At 40.8% G+C, this 21763-nt stretch overlaps 1 protein-coding gene across 2 annotated transcripts in view; it reads left to right on the top strand.

The window, feature by feature from the left end:
* The window catches only part of phf24 (PHD finger protein 24), a 38796-nt gene that overhangs the window by 13520 nt on the left and 3513 nt on the right, over positions 1-21763 (top strand). Inside the window, exons 2-7 of one of the 2 annotated variants that reach the window (XM_037753507.1) lie at positions 1632-2047; positions 3779-3964; positions 12854-12932; positions 13614-13816; positions 15470-15636; positions 19585-19617. In XM_037753507.1, the coding sequence (XP_037609435.1) occupies positions 1634-2047; positions 3779-3964; positions 12854-12932; positions 13614-13816; positions 15470-15636; positions 19585-19617 (1082 nt within the window). In that variant the 5' untranslated portion in view covers positions 1632-1633. The remainder of the gene's footprint in view (positions 1-1631; positions 2048-3778; positions 3965-12853; positions 12933-13613; positions 13817-15469; positions 15637-19584; positions 19618-21763) is intronic. The other variant, XM_037753508.1, reaches the window with a different exon arrangement.

The following is a 21763-nucleotide window of genomic DNA, read 5'->3' as shown; positions in this document are numbered from 1 at the left end:
GGTGTTTTACACTGTTCTTACTGGTTTTAAATGGGTGGACCTCAATTGGCAAAAACTAGCAGTATTTGAATCAGCTGTGGGTTTGTTTGCTTATGTTGCTGGTCAGACCACACTGTATAGTCCTGACAGCCTGGTCTCCCTAAACATTATGTTCCCATTAGGACTGTCAATTGATTAAAATATGTTAGTGAGATTAATCACATGATTGTCCATAGTTAATCAGGATTAATCACAAATTAATCACACATTTTTTTATCTTTTCAAAATGTACCTTAAAGGGAAATTTGTCAAGTGTTTAATACTCTTATCAACATGGGGTTGGGCAAATATGCTTGCTTTATGCAAATGAATTTATATATTTATTATTGAAAATCAATTAACAGCACAAAACAATGACAAATAGTATCCAGAAACCCTCACAGGTACTTCATTTAGCGTAAAAAATATGCTCAAATCATAACATGGCAAACTGCAGCCCAACAGGCAACAACAGCTGTCAGTGTGTCAGTGTGCTGACTTGACTATGACTTACCCCAAACTGCATGTGATTATAATAAAGTGGGCATGCCTGTCAAGGGGAGACTCGTGGGTACCCAAAGAACCCATTTTCAATCACATATCTTGAGGTCAGAGGTCAAGGGACCCCTTTGAAAATGGCCATGCCAGTTTTTCCTCGCCAAAATTTAACATAACTTTGGAGCGTTTTAACCTCCTTCACGACAAGCTAGTATGATAGGGTTGATACCAATGGATTCCTGAGGTTTTCTAGTTTCATATGATATCAGAATCTTGACTCTTCATGCTGAGCCCGCTACAACCTACATTTTTTTAGGTTTAGTTGCGTTAAAGAAATTGGTGTCGTTAAAACAAATTTGCGTTAACACATTTTTATTGCGTTAACTTTGACAGCCCTAGATTCCCATACAATGAAACTGCATCGTCAAACACTTCAAGGGAAACATATTTTCTCCTAGGTTACTTTTGTTTTGGATGTATCACAAATATGTTTCTAATTATAGTCTGTGGAAATCCGCGTAGGAATGAGGTCGAGGTTGATGGGTGGGTCAAACAAACACAGGACTTTGACATAGGAGACAGCTGTTTGTGTCCCACATGAAACCAAAAGTCAATATTGACTTATTTTAATTTACTTCCATAACTTAAATAACGTAACAAATGTATTTATTTTAAGCCGAACCATGATCTTTTACTAAACCTAACCAAGTAATTTGAGTTTTTATTTTGTTTCAATATACAATATTAACCATGTGTTTAAAACTGCAACTGTAGAAACCAGACAGAATACGTTTCCCTTGAAATGTAATTGAGAATGCAGTTTTAGTTATATGGGAACGCAATTTTGTAGGAGACAGGGTTGGTCCTGATGATGCAGACTATCTGACTTTTTGAGAGTTTATCTCTTAATAAATGCCACTCACGGATGTTTTCTTTATTTTGACTTTTATTGTTGCTGATTCAGTCATGAATATTCATGAAAATACAATTTGAAAACCAAGTTTCCAGGGGCTTTAATCTTGGATAATAACTGTACTAAGTCACTGTTTTGATAAATTGTAAATGCAGTGTACTTCAGTAACGTTCTGTCTCTTTCTCTCTCCATCTGTCTGCAGCCATGGGAGTGCTTATGTCAAAGAAGCAGCAGGTGGAGAAGGTGCAGAAATGCAACGCTGTCGTCAATGCCTTCCAGGCGGGCGTCAAGGAACGTCCTGCCTTCGCCAAACCCGCAGACAGCGAAGCGGATGAAGGAGAAGGCCCTGCCAAGCCCTCGGCCAAGGCCGACGAGAAGAACGCGGAGGAGGCGGAGCAAGAGGAAACGGACAACAGCGCAGGCCCGTCGACCTCGGCGCCAGCGAGGGACGAGTGTAAGGCCAACCAGGAGGCCTGGTCGAGGTTGCGGGACGGGAAAGGCGTGGAGCCTGAAGATCTTGACAAGAGCCATCAGCTCACGCCGCCTGCTTTCGTGCGGCCCAAAAGGGAAGCAGATGATGACCAGTCTTTAGAGGTGGAGCTGGAAAAGAAAGAGCAGGTAATAAATCATAAGTTGGCTAGTGATCTTAATTCATGGCCAGGGTGTTATTTAAATCAGGACTATCAAAAAAAAAACACCTTTTACTTTGACAAAACACACACACATTATAAATCCCCAAGTCCTGGGATTAAAGAGATGCATGCAAGATGTCAAAGAATCTCCATGGCAACAGCAGCACATTATCTCTTTTCCTCCCTCAAGTTAGGCATTATGATGAAGCAGTTCAGACGGGCTGTAAAGAGACTCTTAACTTTATCTAAACACCCTTGTTGAAGGTGAGAAAGTATTAGTATGAAGTTTTTTTTACCTGCAAGGCTTTTTATTTCCACACGAATGAGCGATGCGATGTGTTGTTGTTGTGCGTGAGGGCTCTTCACAGCGAGCATCTTGTGGGCGGGCTGCTTTGGTTGTGGCTCATAGAGGTGACCATATCCAGGGCAACGCTGACTAACAGGGGATGGAGTTCACAGGAGCGCTGACACCATCAGGTTTTCTATTTTCCAAACAGTCAACATCACCTGGCAACTTTCTGTACTGCCGATGATGCACTTTAACAAGAGGTGCAAAAATAAAAGCGTCCACCTAGCAATAATAATAGATATGTACTTCAGATTGTTTTTGAAAGGTTGGCAACTGAACACAAATGGTATCTAGACCACAATGAGTAAAGCAAAACTATGGGATGGTTTTGCCAGCCTAATGCTCCTGATGGGTGGCTTTATTTGGTATGGCTTTACATTGGTTTTCCACACATTGAAAGCTCTGTATCTCCATTAACTGAATTAGTCTCCTTATTTTAGTAATATGTTGTACCTCAAGGGTCAATATTGGGACCAATTTTATTCTCCTAATATATGCTTCCTTCCCCACGACATCCATTGACATGGTGTCACTTTTCAATCTTATGCTGATGATACTCTGTTGTTCGTTAGCAGAAAAATGATGTCCCCATACAACTAAACTGCACTAAATGTCCCTCTGGATTTTATTGGCCCCATGGCCTTTCCTTTAGTACAATCTTGAGGACAAGAATTCATTCTCCAAGTTTCAGAGTAGCTAAAGTCAGTTTGCTGTTTGTTACATTCAACACACATGTAGCACGGTGTGGCATGATGAAAATCAAAGCCTGTAGCGCCACTTTAATTGTTAGTCTTGCTTTTTAGATATAGTCCCTGTCGGCAGGCTAGATCCCATTTCGACTATGATGCAGGGAGCGTGCTGATGTAAATGGAGTCATCAGGTCACAAGAGGTGGGCCATAACTATAAGATAAGATGTAACTGAGGAAATTTGACAATCTGCGATGCGTCCACTGCCTACATGAAGCCGATGCCATGGCGCTGAAATAGAGATGAAAAAGAAGAAGTAAGCTATGGAAACTGACAATGTCTTTGTGTGGTTAACAAGCCAAGCATTCTGCAGTCATGTCTCCTGGCTTGACAGCACAGTCTATCCTGGCTGCAAATGGAGTCTACAGAGAAGTTGGAGAAAAACTGACAATGTTAACAAAGGCACAGATATAATTTTCATGTCAAAAGCAGTGCTGTCTTAATAATCTCAGACTGTGAGCAAAGAACACAACCACCTGACGTGTTATTCAAAGATTTGATGGACAGGAGATGAAGCAATGCTTGCTTGTATGTTTGTAATCCCCATGACTGTCTTGCAACAAAAAATCTTTATGTAAATGACGCAATCTGACTCTGTTTTGAATCTGTTTTTACCTCAGCCACCCAGCGATGAAATGTGTGATGTGTGTGAGGTGTGGACGGCCGACGACCTGTACCCCTGCAGGATCTGTACTCGGATGTTCCACGACGGCTGTCTGAGGGAGCTGGGCTACCTGCGAGCCGAGGCCCTGCAGGAGATGAGAGATACGGCCCACACTGTTACTGGCTGGAGCTGCTACTATTGTGTAAGTCTGCACAGCTCACTGCCACCATCAGTTACTGGACAACAAACATGCAGTTTTCATAAATACAAATACAAAAAAAATACACCATGTTGGTTTCAGCGTTTACATTTTTTCCACTGGCCTGTGGGTTATTAAGGAATTCTGGAGGTTTATTTCAGCAAAACCTGACACTGTATTTTTCCTCTGTATTTTTTTTATTTTGCTGTTCACCATTCATTTGAACGGCAGCACGAAAATAATTCTTGACTGTTAGGGCATTTTACTACTTTTAGGACCTAATGATTTATATAAGGGCTATTTAAATGTGTTAAGGTTGATTTACCTAAAAAAAGGTATATCTGCTGAGTTATAGACATCTCTTTCCCATTGAAATCTATAGGAAAAAGTCCTTTTGGGGCCCAATGGCATCATGTGACGGACACAGAATTTGTAATTCAACGGTTTGGCCCCTACGAAAATTTGCCTCAAAGCCCACATTCTTCCTGGAGGCTTTCTTAAGATCAGCAGCAAACCTTATTCCATTTTGAGTGATTCCATGAAATCATTTAACATCATGAACAGGATAAAGGTGACCCGGGACATCCCAATGCTACAGAGGTTTATTACATCAACAACTAACTGTAGGAATATTAAGGTGGGCCTAAATCTACTCATTTAAAACATAAAACTGAATTACAAAAAAAAGAAAAAAAGAATTTGATAAAAAAAATGAAAACGTTGATCTTCTGTGATGACTGAACAATTTTGATGAAAATATCAAATTGGGATTATTTCTTATGAATTAAACTAGAGTGCTATATTTGTGATTTACGAGGTATTAAACAAAATGTGCTTGCTTACGAAGCACAATCACAAGCTTATCTTGTTTCTGCAGGAGAAGAATCAGATTAGATAAAATGCTGCTTTGCATGTTCTTGAAGTGCTCCCTGAGTTCTTATCAGTTAATTAGAGGAAAGCCAACTTCTTTGGATTGTTGGCTAGTTATGGTTATAATGACAAACTGCTGTTAAATCACATCTGACAAGGTCTTGACATCTGACTGATGACACCTGTTAACAGCTCCATACTGTAACTCTTCACAGAGTGACTGTGCTGCGCTACAGCATGTAACCCTGGAAGTTGGTATTGAGAACTTTTAAGGCGTTAAGTGTTAAAGCTATGACGTGAGTGTAAATACACAGACATGCAGAGAGCATATTAACCATACAACAGCAGTTTTTTCACAGCTGACATTTTGACATTTGGCAGGAAAACCACAGGTGGAACTAATATCATTACCGATGGCCCTGTTTCCTTTAAAAGGTCAGTGACAGCGAGTTAGCAACATTAATTAGCAGCTGAGCACATTTTGCCTGCGACTGTTGTCATAGCAGCAAATTAAATCAACTGTTGCTGTCTTAAATTTTAATACAGTGTTAATTAAAATTTATAATTAAAACTGCGCCTGTTGCAATGTGACAATGTCTCAAATTTTTTTTTTTTTTTTATGTATGAGAATTGTCGAATATGTACCTGGAGTACAGGACATGTATATTCCAGAGTTTGTGGAAAGTCATGTGTCAAGCTAGAAGCATCTGACCTTGCAAGGCAGCTGGATTCCCAAAATCTCACGAGATCACGCAAGAATCGCGGGATTACATATTACACGAAAATCCGTCTTGTCAGGCTTCAAGTAATGCGTTTGTGTCCTGCAAGCCAGACCACGGACCAATCAGCGTCCTGCGAGGAGATACCGGCAGCTATGGGCGTGGCTTAGGTGTGTGTGAGGTGAAACGGTGTGTGTGAGGTGAAATATATCAGAACTGGAGTGTATTTCTTCATTGAAAGAAGAGCAAAGAACGGAACTGAAGGCTTTTCTCGATGGAAAAGACGTTTTCGCTCTTCTCCCGACTGCCTTCGGCAAGAGTTTGATTGACAGATGGTTCATCCAATCACCTGCCAAGTATTTTTTGAAAGTGCCTGTCCTTTTCAAAACAGTTTCCAATGAGGGCTTCTCAGATGGTTCTGTGTAACAAACCATCTAGTGGTCTGGTTAAGAAGTTTCAACATTATATAGCCCATAGGCTAACTTTGTTTTTTAGCAATGGTGAGATAAGGACAGTGAGCTCTTTGACGTGGCTTTCTAGCAGGCAGGTGATTGTTTCATGTATGACAGCAGCCATTGTACTGCACAGCTGTAATGCTGTCATGTTTTTAAAGGGAAACTAATTCAACTAGAGGTCAAATAAGGTGAGGCAACGTTCTGGGAGAGTTTTCAGTATCTTTTTGTAAAACAATAAAACTTCTCGGCTTCTCATCAGGAATTCAAGGCCCATACCAAAATCGATGACTCTCTGGTGATCGTCGAGAAGCATAATGTAATCTGTTTTAATTCGAGCATAAACAGCTGAAGAGTGCTTTTGCTGGAGGACCCTCTAGATTGGAGAGGGGGGCTTCGCTGTCTTTCGCCAGCCCCTGAGAAGCGAAATCGCTTGCCAGAGTTGTGCTTAGAGGGGGATGTTTTCACACAATCGGAGAGAGGACACTGAAAGGTCCTCTTTCTTTGGCCGGCTCCTTCGGTGTGTGAGGAACGGGGGCGGAAAGAGAGACAATTCAGCAAGGGAGAGAGAACTGTTTAATTTAAATTGTGCATTCTCGTCCTCGTAGCTAAAGAAACCAGCTTTTTTTGTTAGCTCATGTCACTCAGCTGTTACAAATCCCCCCCCCCCCACACCTCTTCTGTGGCATCTGACATTTAATTTCACACAGGCACCGGAGACTGCTGCCGGCAGATGGACTGAGTTTCCTTGAAAGTGGATTTACAGTCAGCTTTCAAAGCAGACTGCTGCATGCAATGGCAGCCAATCAGACGGAGGAAGGGTTCATGAACGAGCTGACCGTTCTTTATAGCGCTGACTTCTTTTTAATGCTCGCCGCTGGCTCGTAAGGGGTCCTGAGGGCTCGGGGGTCACGCTTCAGTCAAAGTAAAGAGTGCATTCATAGCTACAGCAGGCATGCTGGATGTATAAATGGCAGGGAGCAAGGTAAGCATTCATTTTTAATCCTGTTTGTGTCCGCCAGCATTCTGGGGAGCGAGTATACTGTACACGTTTATCAGGGATTTTTCACTAAAGCGTGCAGCTGGAAATGATGTTGAGTGGAGTTTGCAAAAAGTGGTTATGCACCCCGGTCTCACGGGAAGGCGTATAAATACCAGAACTTTATCATGAGTACCCCTTTTCGTTTGTCGTTTGTACACCATGCAAAAGTCTGCAGTTAGGTTTAGGGCAAGAAAAACACTTAGGGTAAGGGAAAAAGTCATGGTTGGGCTTAAAAATAGTAAGTAAACTAGGTAAAACACATACGGAAACAATGTAACAACTGTGGAAAACACGTCATAAATGTCAGTAATGTAACTTACAAAACACCGGTCAACAACGGTCTCCAACACGGGTCTCCTGGTTAAAAGTCCTGTGTTTGTTGGACCCACCCATCATAAGTGGTCTTTCTCGCTTTTATGTTACCGTAGCGTTTATACGCCGATGCATTTACATTGCAGTACAGGACACATGGCGTACAAATGACACACAGGAATCAATAAAGGCGTATTTATTGCACGCTAAACGCTTTGCGCGTTATCGTGGTATTTATATTGCCTTTTCTTGCCAACGGGCTGGGTTCTGTCACTGCTTGTTCACATCACTCAGTCACGTGACCCATTGTTTGCATAGAAATACTGATTCTTGCAGCTTTGAGATCAATAAGAAGATTGTTTTTTTTTAACTTCCTGCTCTGGCACTGAGCTTAAATGTGAGTTATTTAAAGCCGTTTGAACACACAATCAATGCTGTCATTTGGTTTTCTGAACAGGACAGTCTGAAATAACTATTTATGCAAAGCTGCCAGAATAAGATTAGAATGTGTTGCTATTATTATACTTTCTCCTCCCCGGGGGCCTTTTGTGTCCGTTTTCCAGCTGCTGTCAGTAGGTGTTGCATAAAACCCTTAAATCACTTTTCAGGTTTTTCATATGACATTAATATAAGCTCAGATGAAAAATGGTATCAGACAGACAACAATATAATTATAGAATCCATAGCGGATGACCAGTTTCATTGTTTTGCAGACAGTTGGTGTTACTAGGGGTAACGCTTGATGAGCATAATAACGTTGCAGATGAGAGATGCACAGAAACAATGTCTGGCAAGGAGCAAACAAAGGAAGCAGTTTCCCGACGATGACAGCGTGATCAATTTGTTTTGTTGCTTATTGATTTGCATCTCACTTTTAGATTGACATACAGATAAATGGATATTTTATGAACTCCTCTGGGAATTTCAGTTTAATCAGGAGATTGATAAAATGCAGCACACTGAGCACTGTAATAAATATGATCATAAAAAACACATAAAATAAGAGTGATAATACAGAGGGATAAGCACACCATTGCGAATATGATGCAATATTTAACACCACCCACATAGCTAAGGAAAGTCATATTATTGGACGAGTGGTCTCAAATTATCACCTGAAGGACTTAGAAGACAAACATGATTGTACAAGATGAAACTATTTCACTGGAACAAGGCACCAGAATCAACCAGTGATCTGCAGCGAGATACATTTAACTCTGTGATACACAATAGATATAAGGACATTTTCATCTATGCCGTTACATCTCTGTTTCACACGCCATATTTTATTCTGAACTGGCTGTCCTTTCTTAAAATGTATCTATTGCACTTGAGGATGATTGGTAACAGGGTTGGAAATTAGCACCAGCCACCAGCCAAATGCTGGTAAAATATGCAGGTGGCTACTAGATTCGCTTCATTCACCAGCCAAAAAAAACAATGGTAATCTATTGAGTTGCTGGAAGATTTTGGAATCCTCTAGCCACAGTGGCAGGTGGACAAAAAAGTTAATTTCCAACCCAGCCACTTTAGCCCAGGTGGCATCAATCTCCCCTCATGTCGAGCCAACTGGTAGTCAAATGGACTTAGACAAAAGATATGAATGTGCTCTCTCAAGAGGCATGAGCAAAACATACATATTGTTAGTGAGGTAGAGAAACAAGTAAACATGCCCTTCTTTGGAACTGACTAACATTACAGAAGGAAAAATTACCCACAAAGACATTTTTAAGTAGTTCATTTCATCTTCTTAAAGGGTCGTGGAATTAAAGTCCCCCTACAGAAAACCTGAGTGAGCAGAAAGACTAAACACAAGTGAACAAGCATTTCTCAAAAATCACATTAACGGCTTATATAATTGTTGAACGGATGAGTCTCAAATACAACCAATAAAGGGTTAACTAAAGTAGGTGGGACCCACGATCTGATTGGACTAAACCCAGCACACTTGATAGAGCCATTCGCGTTTTCACATTTTTGACCACCATAGATGTCTTATACGTTATTGGCACACAGGTAAAGCTTTAGTTGGTGGCAATCTGCAACCTCACCGATAGATGCCACCAGATCCTATACACTGCACCTTTAAGGAAAACACAAATTTCAGGCAGCAGGTGACTAAACCTGCAGTGCGCTCCTCCAGTCAGAGAGTTGCCCCGCGGCAGCTGTGGACTTGTGTCATAAGCAGCACATTTCCTCCGTCACACACTCCCCCCACACATGTTTTTTTCTAACAAAATGTGTCATGATGAGTCCAGTTTTTACGCCTCGTGTGGATGGTGCACAAATGCCTCTGTCTGTGCTCAGCTTCTCCTCTCCTCATCCCTCTGTTTGTGCGAGTGTAGAAGTAGGCTACTTCAAAGTCATGTTTGCCTCTTTCCCCCTAAACGGCGGCGTTTTGTTAAGGCTGATATCTCATTTGAACAGGCATTGCTGTGCCGCCAGCACTGAACCACAGATTAGCCTACAATGATACACAGTGTCGACTAGTGGTTTAGATATTCGACTACTATGTGAAACACCCAAATACCAACATTGACTCAAGGAAACACATTGGGAGTAGAGAAAATAGGCTCCATGGCGTTTCTCAATGGTGGACCGGTATGGCTGGAGGGCTACACACCACCGCAGCATCCGGGCATTCTCATGTTGCATTGAGCGCATCCTATTCAGAGCTCGGTGGTCTCCATGACACATGGGGCTTTTGAATGGCTTTGGTCATTGTACAAAAATTGCGAAACTGCAGAGAACAGCCACTAGCTTGGAGGGTTTTTTAGTGTGACAACAACAGCCCTCTGTTGGCTGGTGTGTGGCCATAGCTCTCAGTCACTTTACGCACTTCATACTTATAGTTCCACTCTGTTGAAATGATATGTATCAACATTTTGACAAGGGCGCGGCGCCCCATACTGCACCCCGACACTTTTTTGGAGTGTTGCAGACAGTACGTGAGTCTATTATTCTGGTTCAGTTTAATTTTTACATTTCCTTGACTTTGGAATGACCATTAGGGGCGGAGTTGTGTAGGTTAATCCTGCATAATTGGGTGCACACATAATATAATGAAGGAAATGACACATTTCTTCATATGAGTGATATCCATTAAAAATATTAATCAATTTAGGCAGAACCACCCACTTCTTACAGCACCCAGATATTAGCAGGACGGACTGTATTCAAGGCAGGGTAAATAAATAAATGACACACACTCTTGATCTGTAAATGTTGCAGACAGCGGGGTAGCGAGGTGGTGGCCGTTACTGTGATCTTGATGACAGGTTGAAGAAATGCAGGAGGACATCACGCAGCTTGTTGTCACACTTGTTCAGCTCCCAGTGGCTGATATAATGAGGCCATGTTTGTGAGTGAATCAAACTTTTCTGCCTCGGAAAAAGGCTGGGTGTTGGTGGGGGGAGTTCAGTCAGGGGCAGTGTGTGGGCGAGGGATAGTTTCACATCTGGGTAGTGTTTTAATCAGCTCCCTCATTTTCTCATCTTATTTATTTCATGCTTGTATTTGGTGCTACTTTAGCATTTGTGATAATTGTTGGTTTACATTAACATATGTGCTTTTTATCCGTCCCGGTTTAGATTTTGCTGTTATTTTCTGAGCTCGAGGCAGTTTTTTCATTTGTTTTTTAAGGGTGGGCGGTTGCACATTTTCATTTGGATTTCATAATGTGGATTTTATGAAGCCCTGACAGATTGTAACAGTGATTAAGGCCTATGTAAACAAACTGGAATTGATTTACCCCAGTAATCCCAAAGGGATCATTAAAGTTCCATCATGCCACTTATCTGATAAATAATGTACAAATAGTACACAAATATAAATCAGTGTCTCATGTGATTTTCCCTGCATGTGGATTTGCTAATGCCTGGGAAGAAATGTATATATCACTGTACACACATCTTACATCATGTTCATTTTCCATATCTCTGATTAACTAGACAATTTTTTATTTTTTTAGCCACATAACATTTTGATATACTTACAATTATTGTTGAAACCTGCATTTTAAGCATAGACCGTATATAGGAAGTGGTCACCGTGATGTCACCCATTGGTTTGTGGACTGCCGTGTTGAACATGAATGTAAAAAGAGAACTGGATACAGCGTTGGACATGGGCTGCCGTTCATTCCTGTGAAAGTTGCTCAGTGGTGCATGAAGCCAAAATGGCTTGATTGCGTAGTGATAAAGTAGCTGGACCTTTCGGCGATCTTCCGCTTCCACTGGGCCCATAGAGCAGGCGCAGTAGCATTTCCTTTAACCCAGCCGCGGTCCAGCCTCGGTCTGGGTCTCATTCACCTGAATAGAAGATTCAGCTATTAGGACCTCATGATTTAAACAAGGGCTATTCAAGTGTTTGTACTGGGTAGTCGATTTACCTCAAAAAAATTATCCGCCGAGTTACAGACGTCTCTTTCCCAATGAAAGTCTATGGGAAAAAGTCTCTTTGGGCCAAATGGCATCACGTGATGGCCACTTTCTGAAATTTGCTTCAAAGCCTGCCGCTCTTCCTGGGGGCTTGGTTTTGAAGCCTCGAGTTTGGCTTTTTGGCCGTCACTATCTTGGTTTTTGGCAGTCGCCATCTTGTTTTTTTTGCAACTTGAAGTGACATGAGAGGGTGGAGCCAAGTACAACTGAAAGCTGAATATTAATTTTTTAGGTGACCAAAATGTTACATTAACTTTCCCAGATGGGACAACGCCGTGGTAGCGACCTGTCAATCACAAGGTAGCCACGCCCTACAGCATACCCTGCTTTAAGGTCTATTTGACTCTAAATGGGACCATAATTTACTAAATGAACATCATGCTGTATTGAAGAAGACTTGAAACTAGCGATTGAGACCATAAACTCATGTTTACCATGTTTACTGAGGTAATAAATCAAGTGAGGAGTAGGGTCATTTTCTCATAGACTTCTATACAATCAGACTTCTTTTTGCAACCAGAGGAGTCGCCCCCTGCTGGCCATTAGAAATAATGCAAGTTTAAGGCACTTCCGCATTGACTTCATTATTTCAGAACTGGAGGTTGCTGCCTGACAAGGGTTTTAAGCAGGTGCTCACATTTAATTAAGCTCTGCCCCATGATGTGATGTACTACCATGTACTAGCAAAATACATGACATATTTTGCACTTAAAAGTTTTGTGAAATTTCAAGCCTTATGGCACTCTGCAATTACAGAAAATGTCTTAATTGAAATAAACCACAATCTCTCTTTTCTTTCTGACTTTGTTTTACTAATGATACAAGTATGAAGAGAGTGAGAGATAGAACAGCACATCATGTGAGTCACCTGGGAAACAGAGTAGTTGCTGAGATGGATTCAATCTATCCAATACTTTGTATGCTTGTGGCTAATTACAGGAGGCCCATGTGGGACAAAATCCATGTAATTAGAGCCCAGTATAAAAGAAACTGTGTGAGCATCACTTATATTTCTTATTAAGTGTAATTGTCTGCCCTCACCTCATCCGTCTCTGCAGGATAATCTGAATCTACTCCTAACAGAGGAAGAGATGTACAGCCTCATGGAGACCTTCAAGCAGTGCAAGATCATCCCAGGTGAGTCACCGACTCAAGGTTAGAAAAATACATTTTTGTTCAAGTGTGGCAGGAGGTGGGTGATTTGATCCATTTCATTAAACACGGAATATTTCATATATTTTTTAGGGATCACAATGTTGGCTGTAGACTCTTGTTTTTATATTTCCATAGGCCCAATTAGACTAATTTCCCATGTTTGTTCTTTCTTCATTAAACATAAAAGATATCCCAACTCAAAATGAGAGGGAATTATAATAAGAAAAAAGTGTGTACAATATGTAATTGTTAATCAAGACAGAGAGCACACTCGAAAAAAAGATTTTTATCTCAAGAGAGTTCCCAGTTAAATAAAGGTTAAATAAATAAGCCACCATAATCCGGAGACAGGTACCAGTACTACATCTTTTGCTTGCCCGACAGTTTTACATACATAACTGACAATAACATCAAACACATTTTGTGTAATGTGTACACACTTTTGTTTCCTTGATTTTTTCAAATTGTATCAGTCAGAATTATTACATTATTTGCCCTCACCACTGTCTACTTCCAAATGTGTGGTATTATTCCGCCGCTTGGATGGAGAACACACAGTGGGAGGTGGTTGCAAAGAATGAGTCACAATAAGTTAATTACATCTGGAAGACTGCTCGGTGACTAATTAGGTCTGATGTGATGAATTGTTCCTTGCCACTGTAGAGTCATGCCTGGTGTCAGATGAGCTGCTGCAGTACCGCCACTTTGCATCCAAGCAGCAGTTCGACAAGGACCTGACTGATGAGCAAGAGGAGGAAGTCCTGGCCCAATTTGCGGCGCTTGATCCTGAGAAGAAGGGTCACATTGAATGGTCGGACTTCCTTTACTTTGAGTCTCTCGCAGTGTTGAGGAAGTTTCGCACAGAGGTAACGTATTAGAATGAGGAAACAAGTTTTATATATTCAAAACATAATTATAGAACAGTTTATGAACTCCCTGAATTTGCTACAACATCCAATGGTGCCTTTACAATCCCCAAATTTCCTCATCACTGGTGTTGTACAGCAATGCAGCCAGAGTAATCTAGGAGGAATTGTTGGGATTTGGGGGCGTTATTAGGCACGATAGAGAATCATCCGGCGTAAAGCATCACCACCATATAGTTTAGAGAATATTATATATCAAAGACGTAACTGGCAGAGAGGTGGGACTCAGAGAAAAAGTCCCAATTACAAATCCGCCTGCTACTTCAGCACAACGGACAGCACCATGGATTTATCAATACACAGCACATTAAGCTACTGATATTTCGGAGCCACGGTCGGGGCCATACATCTAACTTGCACAAAGCTCAGTCAGATAAATGATCAATGAGTCATGCAGACATATATTCAACAAAAAAAAACTATGCCCCTGCACTCTCTCAGCTATTCGGGGATGGAGAAGCATACATTTTGGTAATTTTGCTAACAAGGGTTTACTTATAGAACTAATTTGAATCTCTCTTTTCTGTTTTAAACACCATGGCTTCGTCCAGAAACAGTCTACAATTCGCATACTATTGGTTTCATACTAAGGTTTCGGACATACAAAAATATCTCACATACTAATTTAGCGTATTAAACAGCATGTTAGTGTGGAATTTTGGACACAGCCCATGAAATACAGTTCATGAGCCCCAGAATATTTGGCATTTGCGTTGCTAGGAAACATCGAGCTAAACAGGAAGAGGTTCGTGACCATACTCAACCTACAACAAAAGAGAATAGCACATTAAAACCTTCTTTCCAGCAGAGATAACATTATGTAGCTCTCTCTCTGTCTCTCTCTCTATCTCTCTCTCACACACACATACAGACACACACACAGAGACACACAGACTGCCCCTTTGGTTGTCTCACTGGTCGTTTTTCATTCCCCTAAATTAATCCACACCTTCCAACCAGTCAGAGTTATCCGTGGCCATGGTATAACTCAAGATAACTGTGTTTACATTCTTTCATTCTCTTTGTGACATAGAGCAACCACAGTATATAGAGGGATGAGAAGGTTTGCCTTGTCACACTCCCCAAAAAGACAGTCAGTCAGTCAAATTAATGGTGTTTACATTCTTTCATTTACTGTGGCAGAGATCGTTCTTCAAACATAGTTGGTGTGGGAGGTGTCTGGCAAAGGTATACCATCCTCTGGTCAGAGCCTTGTAGAGAATGCAGGAATACAGGTCAAAGACTACTTTATGTTGACGTTAGTTTGATAGTAAGGCTCAGGGGCAAATACTACAGAAATGTTGGCTTACATCCACCTGCCTGAGTTACTCATTTTTATTGTCACATCACAACAGTTTAAATATTTCTGCTCTGTTTTTGGCTCGGGAGATTAAATTTGCGCTGCGGAGAAGCACGGAGTAAAGCAGCGCGAGCAGATTATGTCAGACAGCTCTAATGTGATTGATGGGATTGAGGCCAAAGAAATCTGCCTTAAAATACCTTTTACAGGCCCCTAAATTACAGCCGTCAAAAGCGTGAAAGGGGAAGGGAATCATCAATCACAAACAGTGTTTCGATTTTATTCTTTTCCAGAACTCAATGGTGCGTCTGTTGACTGCCAAGGAGAGAAACAACGCACGGTCGGTGTTCCTGGGTGTGGACCTGGACGAAGACGGTGTGATCACAAGAGCTGAATGCCGCCAGGCCCAGCAGTCCTGGTTCCACAAGCTCAATAAAGACTCGCAGTCTTGCAATGTGAGGTGAGTTCACCAGAAGAGGGTCCCCAACAATACATAGTAAAATGCAGTTGTATGGAACATTAGTTTGAACATTTAGAGAAAGCAAAGGTATTCAATGTCTAGACTGAGATGAAAGGCACATGTCTATGTTCAAGTCTGGCAGGAGTTTGGGGAGTAAGGATCTCATCTGTATGCAAACTGCAGCTGGCAGAGGGAAAAAAGGTTTTGCTGCTTAGGGAGAAGAGACAGTCAGAAAGAAGACAAGATAACAAGCTGTGTTCTTTCCTCATTACATATTCTTCCTCTGGTCGACATAATCCAGTGCGTCCACAGCGTCCATTTTGATTGCTTTGCGGATGACACACTTCTTTACTTGTCCAATATATCAAATAATGAAATCAGTTGAGTCAGTCTTGTGTGTTTTCAGCATCAGTCAATAGTCTTTCTCAAAGCTGCATTTGTATCACATTTTGCATGCATCTGCATTTACATTCATTGCTGTATTTTAAAACAATAGGCTACTATTAATACTTCCAAGAAACTACTACCACTAATACCAAAGATAGAAATAGACAAATGAATAATAAATGTCACAATGTGAAAGGGATCACTCGTAGTTTTTGTTCAGTCTCACTACTGTCATAGCATAGACAGACACAGTTAGTAACTAGCTGGTGAACATGGTGGAGTATTTAGCAGCTGAAGAGCCAGATTATTTCCTTCAGGAGTTAGTGCAAACCAAAACCAAAGCTGAAAGAGAGTGGATGTTGGACCTACATTCATCAGGTGGACAGAAACATGACTCTTTCAACTTAAAAAGGTGATGATATGTCAATGTTGCGTTGACAACATGTTTCCGCTGCCCCCAAATGGCCAGAACCCCCCCCCCCCAAAACAAACAGTTAAGCAGGGTTTATGGTCACCGTAGTGAAGCTGACGTGAGGCGTGCCAGAAAATTACGGCATGCAATTTTTGCCGGTACATCTGTGTTTACTGTTGCCAGGCAGCCTACTTTCCTTTCCGGTATCACACGTTGATTTCTCGTGCCATCTACGGAGGCCCGCGCCACGGTGTTGCGCGCGAGTACAAAGAAAGCTTTACTGTCTGAAGTATAATTATCGTATTGCTAAGACGGAATGTTAATGCATCAGCACACCATTTATTTTGTTTATCTACACTGGCAAATTATTTTTAGGGAGAAAGCCTTAAATCACAACCTGAACTAATTAACTAATGTATTTGGGGGTAATGTGTACCGTCTGTCAATGAGGCCTCCATACAGTAGCTTTTGGAATTTCACCACAATAAAGTAAACCCCATAAGGGAAACCTCACAAGGTCGCAGGGCTCAATTGCTACAGCTGTTGATGTTGCTGTTCTTGTGTGCAAAACAGTAATGTTTATGTTAGTTTTAGAGATGGAGGAGGACAATTTCAAAAAAAGATAACAAAGGCATTCTTATACCACTGCACCATTTGTTGATTACACCCATTTGCATCACGCTTTGCTTCCAAGATGTCGAAAGGGAAGGTAATATCCATAAATCAAAAACAATGATAAATACTCAAAAATCTTAGCATAAATCATACATGACATCAGCAACCGTGTCCTTCAGTTTTTGCACTGGTCACATTTATTATTTACATTCACGTCCTCTGGCTGGTGTGCCGAATCAAACCCCTCAAGTGTCTGCTTTGACTACAATTTCCCCAAGGTCATGCAGCACAAACTGGACTTTTTGTTTACCTCCTTCTCGCTCCGCACTGTAACAAGACATGGGGGCATAACAGTGTTGTTTCTCTGTCCTTCTGCAGAGGAGCTCTCAGCTGAAACAGATCACTGGAGAATGGATGGTTTTCGACTGCAGAATGCAATAAATGCTCACACCAGCACAGAGAAATTGCAAAAGGGACTTGCGATGAGCAAAATCAAACATAAAAATCATGTCTACATGAAAAGTAAACATTTAAAAGTAAATGTAGCCAGCTCCTCCTCTCATATTAAAGGCACTAAACTGATGCGTTTAATTCAATAACGCATTCTGTGCTGCCACTCATGTTGTTAGCAGGCACTTAGTTACCCGTCAGAGTATGACTGAATTCCTGCTATTAATAAATTGTCACGTATTAGATTGCTGAAGCTGCTTTTGCTTGGAACTCACTTGAACTGTATTCTTTTGAAGACGCTTGAAGGAGACTCAGTACAGAGCTTTTTGCGCTTTGTTTGGCTCAGATCAAATGAAGGTTCCGCCCCTGAAATGGCTACAGGGTCTGGATACAATAACGAACATATGTACAGCGTATAGGGCAATCCAATACAACAATCCTGCAACAAATACTACCTTTGTGAAGCTTTTTGTTCATACTGGATCAAAGGAGAGACAAAATATTAGATACATTTCACAATATAACGCAATCCGGTGCAACTCCACCGCAATGTACAGCCTCGGAAAATGACCGGAGAGTTGAATCAACACCTCTCAGATGTAGTCTTAACAAAAATCGAACATCATAACCTTCAAAAGAGCAGCCTTTGCTGGATGATTAATGTATTGGATTGCATTGTAAAGCTGTTGTTTTTATGGTGTCCATCCCTTGCTGTCTCTATTATTTATGGCATAAAATGCAATAAGGAATCACACTCAATATTACACAAAGATATGGGATATTTTAAAAAAAAAAACGTATTACTGTTCCTTTATCAGTATATACTCACAGACAGACCTCATTAGAGTAATAATCAAATGAAAACCAGCTCTGATTGACTCTGGGGCCACTTTTGTTTGTAGCCACTGTGTGTTTGTGTATGGATGTGTGTGTGTGTTAGTGGTCTAGAAAGTTTTCAGATCTAAGTAAATGTAAATGTAGCCATACCACAATGTGGAAGTACTCCATTACAAGGGAAAGTCTTGCGTTAAATTAAAGTACTTATCAGAAAAATGTGCTCAAGTATCAAAATTAAAAGTACTCATTATGCAGAATGACCCCTTAGAGAGAGTTAAGTTACTATTCAACGTATCCTCATACAACAGCTCGTATGATATGTTACGAAAAGTTATTCCTCATTGTTTGTGCGTTTTCCTACGAATGTCCAGCAAAATGTGACGAATGTCCAGCAACACGTGTCAATTTCCGCTTGTTACATGCCTACAACTTGGTTAGGTTTAGGAAAAGATCGTGGTTTGGCTTAAAATAATTATGGAAGTGGCGCCACTTAAGTACGGAAGTTAAGTGACAAATAAGTCATCCTTTGGGTTAAAATAACTATGGAAGTGGCGTTACTTTAGTACGGAGGTTACGTGACAAATAAGTCAACATTTGGGTTAAAATACTACGGAAGTGGCGTCACATAAGGATGGACGTTACGTGATAAACAAGTCAACGTTTGGGTTCAAAAAACAAAGTACGGAAGTTGCGTCACTTAAGTACGGAAGTTATGTGACGACAAATAAATCAACGTTGACTTCTGGTTTCACACGGGACATGGATACCGGTCTCCTTGACGAAAGTCTGGCATTTTTTGACCCACCCATCCACCCCGACCTTCTTCCTACGTGGCGTTAAACACTCTTTATACTTCCTGGTTCACGATTACGTAGATTACATACAAATTGATTTTGTGGGATGTATACGAATTAAAGGGCATTATTTTCCGTAGGTATAGCTACGAATGGTGTATGAGAACAGCCTGTAATATTATTACTGCTTATTATTAATAATGCATTTGTAAAGTAAATGATAAAATGTTTCCCTTTGGAATGCAGTGGAGTACAAGTATGAGGTAGCATTAAAATGGAAAGTGCAAGTACCTCAGATTTTACTGGAATAATGTACTTTCCATCACTGGGGTGTGTGTTAACTGTATGTGTGCATGTGCTTGTTACTGCTTATAACCTTCTTGTGCTGTCAAATCTTCCTATGCTGTACCATTTCATCCCTCTCACCTATTCAACATGCGGCATTCCCCACAGACTCATGGGACTCTGCTCTCCTATGAATTGTGGGTGAGTGTGACTCAGCACTGCATGGCTTGTCTCCTTTTCCTCACTTCAACACCCTCGAGCACTCAGCAATCCTCAAGTATTCTCAGACAACCCCTCAACTTAGATTTCGTTCGTAATTTAACCATCGCTCTAAAAAAAAAAAATGAACAAAAAAAAAAGAACCCTCTTAACGGCAAACTGGAACTCTTTCCGAACATACAGCAATTACAGACGCATGCATCCTTGAATGAAGTTTAATGAGCAAGAAGCCCTTCATAGGATTAGGTCTTGTTATACGGAGGCATGGATAAGATTCAGGCTGGCCTCTAATTGTAGGGATCAAAAGAGAGCCTTTTGTTCGCTTTAGGGGAGCTTTGCTTTAAAAGCCTCACTTACTAATGTAAGAGGACACTGTGGACCAAAGGGGTGCGAGTGTTCGCTGCGAACATCAGGTCCAGGCATGACGCTAAAATGCAACCTCATTCGAACTCATTGAAAAGCAAATAAAAATCAAATGAGTCAGAAAACTTGGCTCCCTTTGATCGCTGCATTATAGACCTTCACAAGCTACAGTGTGAGAGTGAAAAGGAGTTTTTTCAAGGTGCCATTCGGTAGCTGAAATGTAGTGAAAAGTGGCATTATCTTGCTCCATATTTGTTATATAACCTATTGAATTTGGCATCAAAAAAGATAATCCACTCCAAAAAGAATTTACATTGAGTGTGAAAGTTCTTTGTTGACTTTGGAAACAGTAGTTTAACATACAATATTAACTTAAAGGGGAATCATCATGTGTGAACTTGTGCTACTCTTTCTCAAGGTCAGAAACCAGTAAAGTAAGTCTCAAACTTGTGATGTCATCAAGTATAATGTCTGGAGCTGCCCCATAGACAATGGTTGCATCCGAAATTCCATGCTAACATGCTATTTAGTATGTTAAAACAGTATGTGATATTTTTTAATATGTTGAAAACCTTACTATGAAACCAATAGTATGCGAATTGCATACTATTTCTGGTGAAATATTACAGTATGCAAACACTGACACTACGTAGTAGTAACGACAACATTCATAACAAACAATGGCAGACAGCTCTGTAAATAAGGCTTCGATTTAAGTGTGAGTGTAAGATTCCACTTTACTAGAGGCGTAATATAGTTTTTAAATGAGTACAAACTTTATGAATCTCAGAAATCATCATTTGGTAACATAAGGTTGGTACGGGTTACCATGGTTACGCATCACCAACCGGCAAGGAGGCTCTCAAGAAGTGTGTGATTTTGGACGCAGCTAATGAATGGGAGACCCACAGAGTGTTTGTTTTATTCTTTATACCCAAATGAGATTTATTCTATTGCATAGACTGTATATAAGAAGTGGACGTAGTCACTGTGGCGTCACCCTTTGGTTTGTGGACTGCTGTTTTGTAGCCTCAAGTTCTGCATTTTGCAGTGGCAGAGTGGAACTGAACACATTGTTACGACAGAAACTGGTTATGAGGAATAATGCTAACGTATACCTCTTCTATCCAATCTCCATAGTCTGGAAATAAAAGGAAGGAATTCTTGTGATTTCTTTAATTGTAATTAGAAAAACTACACAATTTAATACAAAGCAGAAACACATACTGTAAGAGTGGAATTTCGGCCAAGAAATGTAAAGAAGCGCCAAGCTACAAGAGAAGCAAGAGCTCAGCAGGGTGGCGGTAGACGTCACTCTGTCTCTACTACTGTGTGCTTCCTGGTCCATCCCTCGTCGGCATGCCACTCAGAATGCGATCGAAACATGAGGATTTGATGGAGATTTATGGGAAGTAAATTATTTTTTTTGGAGCAGAGACTTGTGACTTTTTCTTTTCCAATTTTTCGAAGTGGAAGTTTACTGTCGGAGCAGCTGATAACAGCACAGTCCAGAAAAGACTTCTTGCCGTCTGTTAAAACTGGATTAAATTTTGTTGATTGGTTTTGCCATCTGACGACTACATTTTCAACACATAAATCAGTTCTACAGGATCTCTTGGACATATTTCTTGGCAAAAGCACATAGAAAGATCCTTGAAACTAGAAACCTTTACAAACATAACAGTGTTATACACGGTTTTACAAGTGGCGGCGTGTCTGTCTCTTCCTACCACATGGGTTTGTCTAAATATAATAAAATACTGAC

This window comes from Sebastes umbrosus, chromosome 19 (assembly GCF_015220745.1).
Source record: "Sebastes umbrosus isolate fSebUmb1 chromosome 19, fSebUmb1.pri, whole genome shotgun sequence".
NCBI classification, from domain to species: domain Eukaryota; kingdom Metazoa; phylum Chordata; class Actinopteri; order Perciformes; family Sebastidae; genus Sebastes; species Sebastes umbrosus.
Note: the sequence above shows the minus strand (reverse complement) of the source record. Positions and strands in the feature narration are given on the sequence as shown.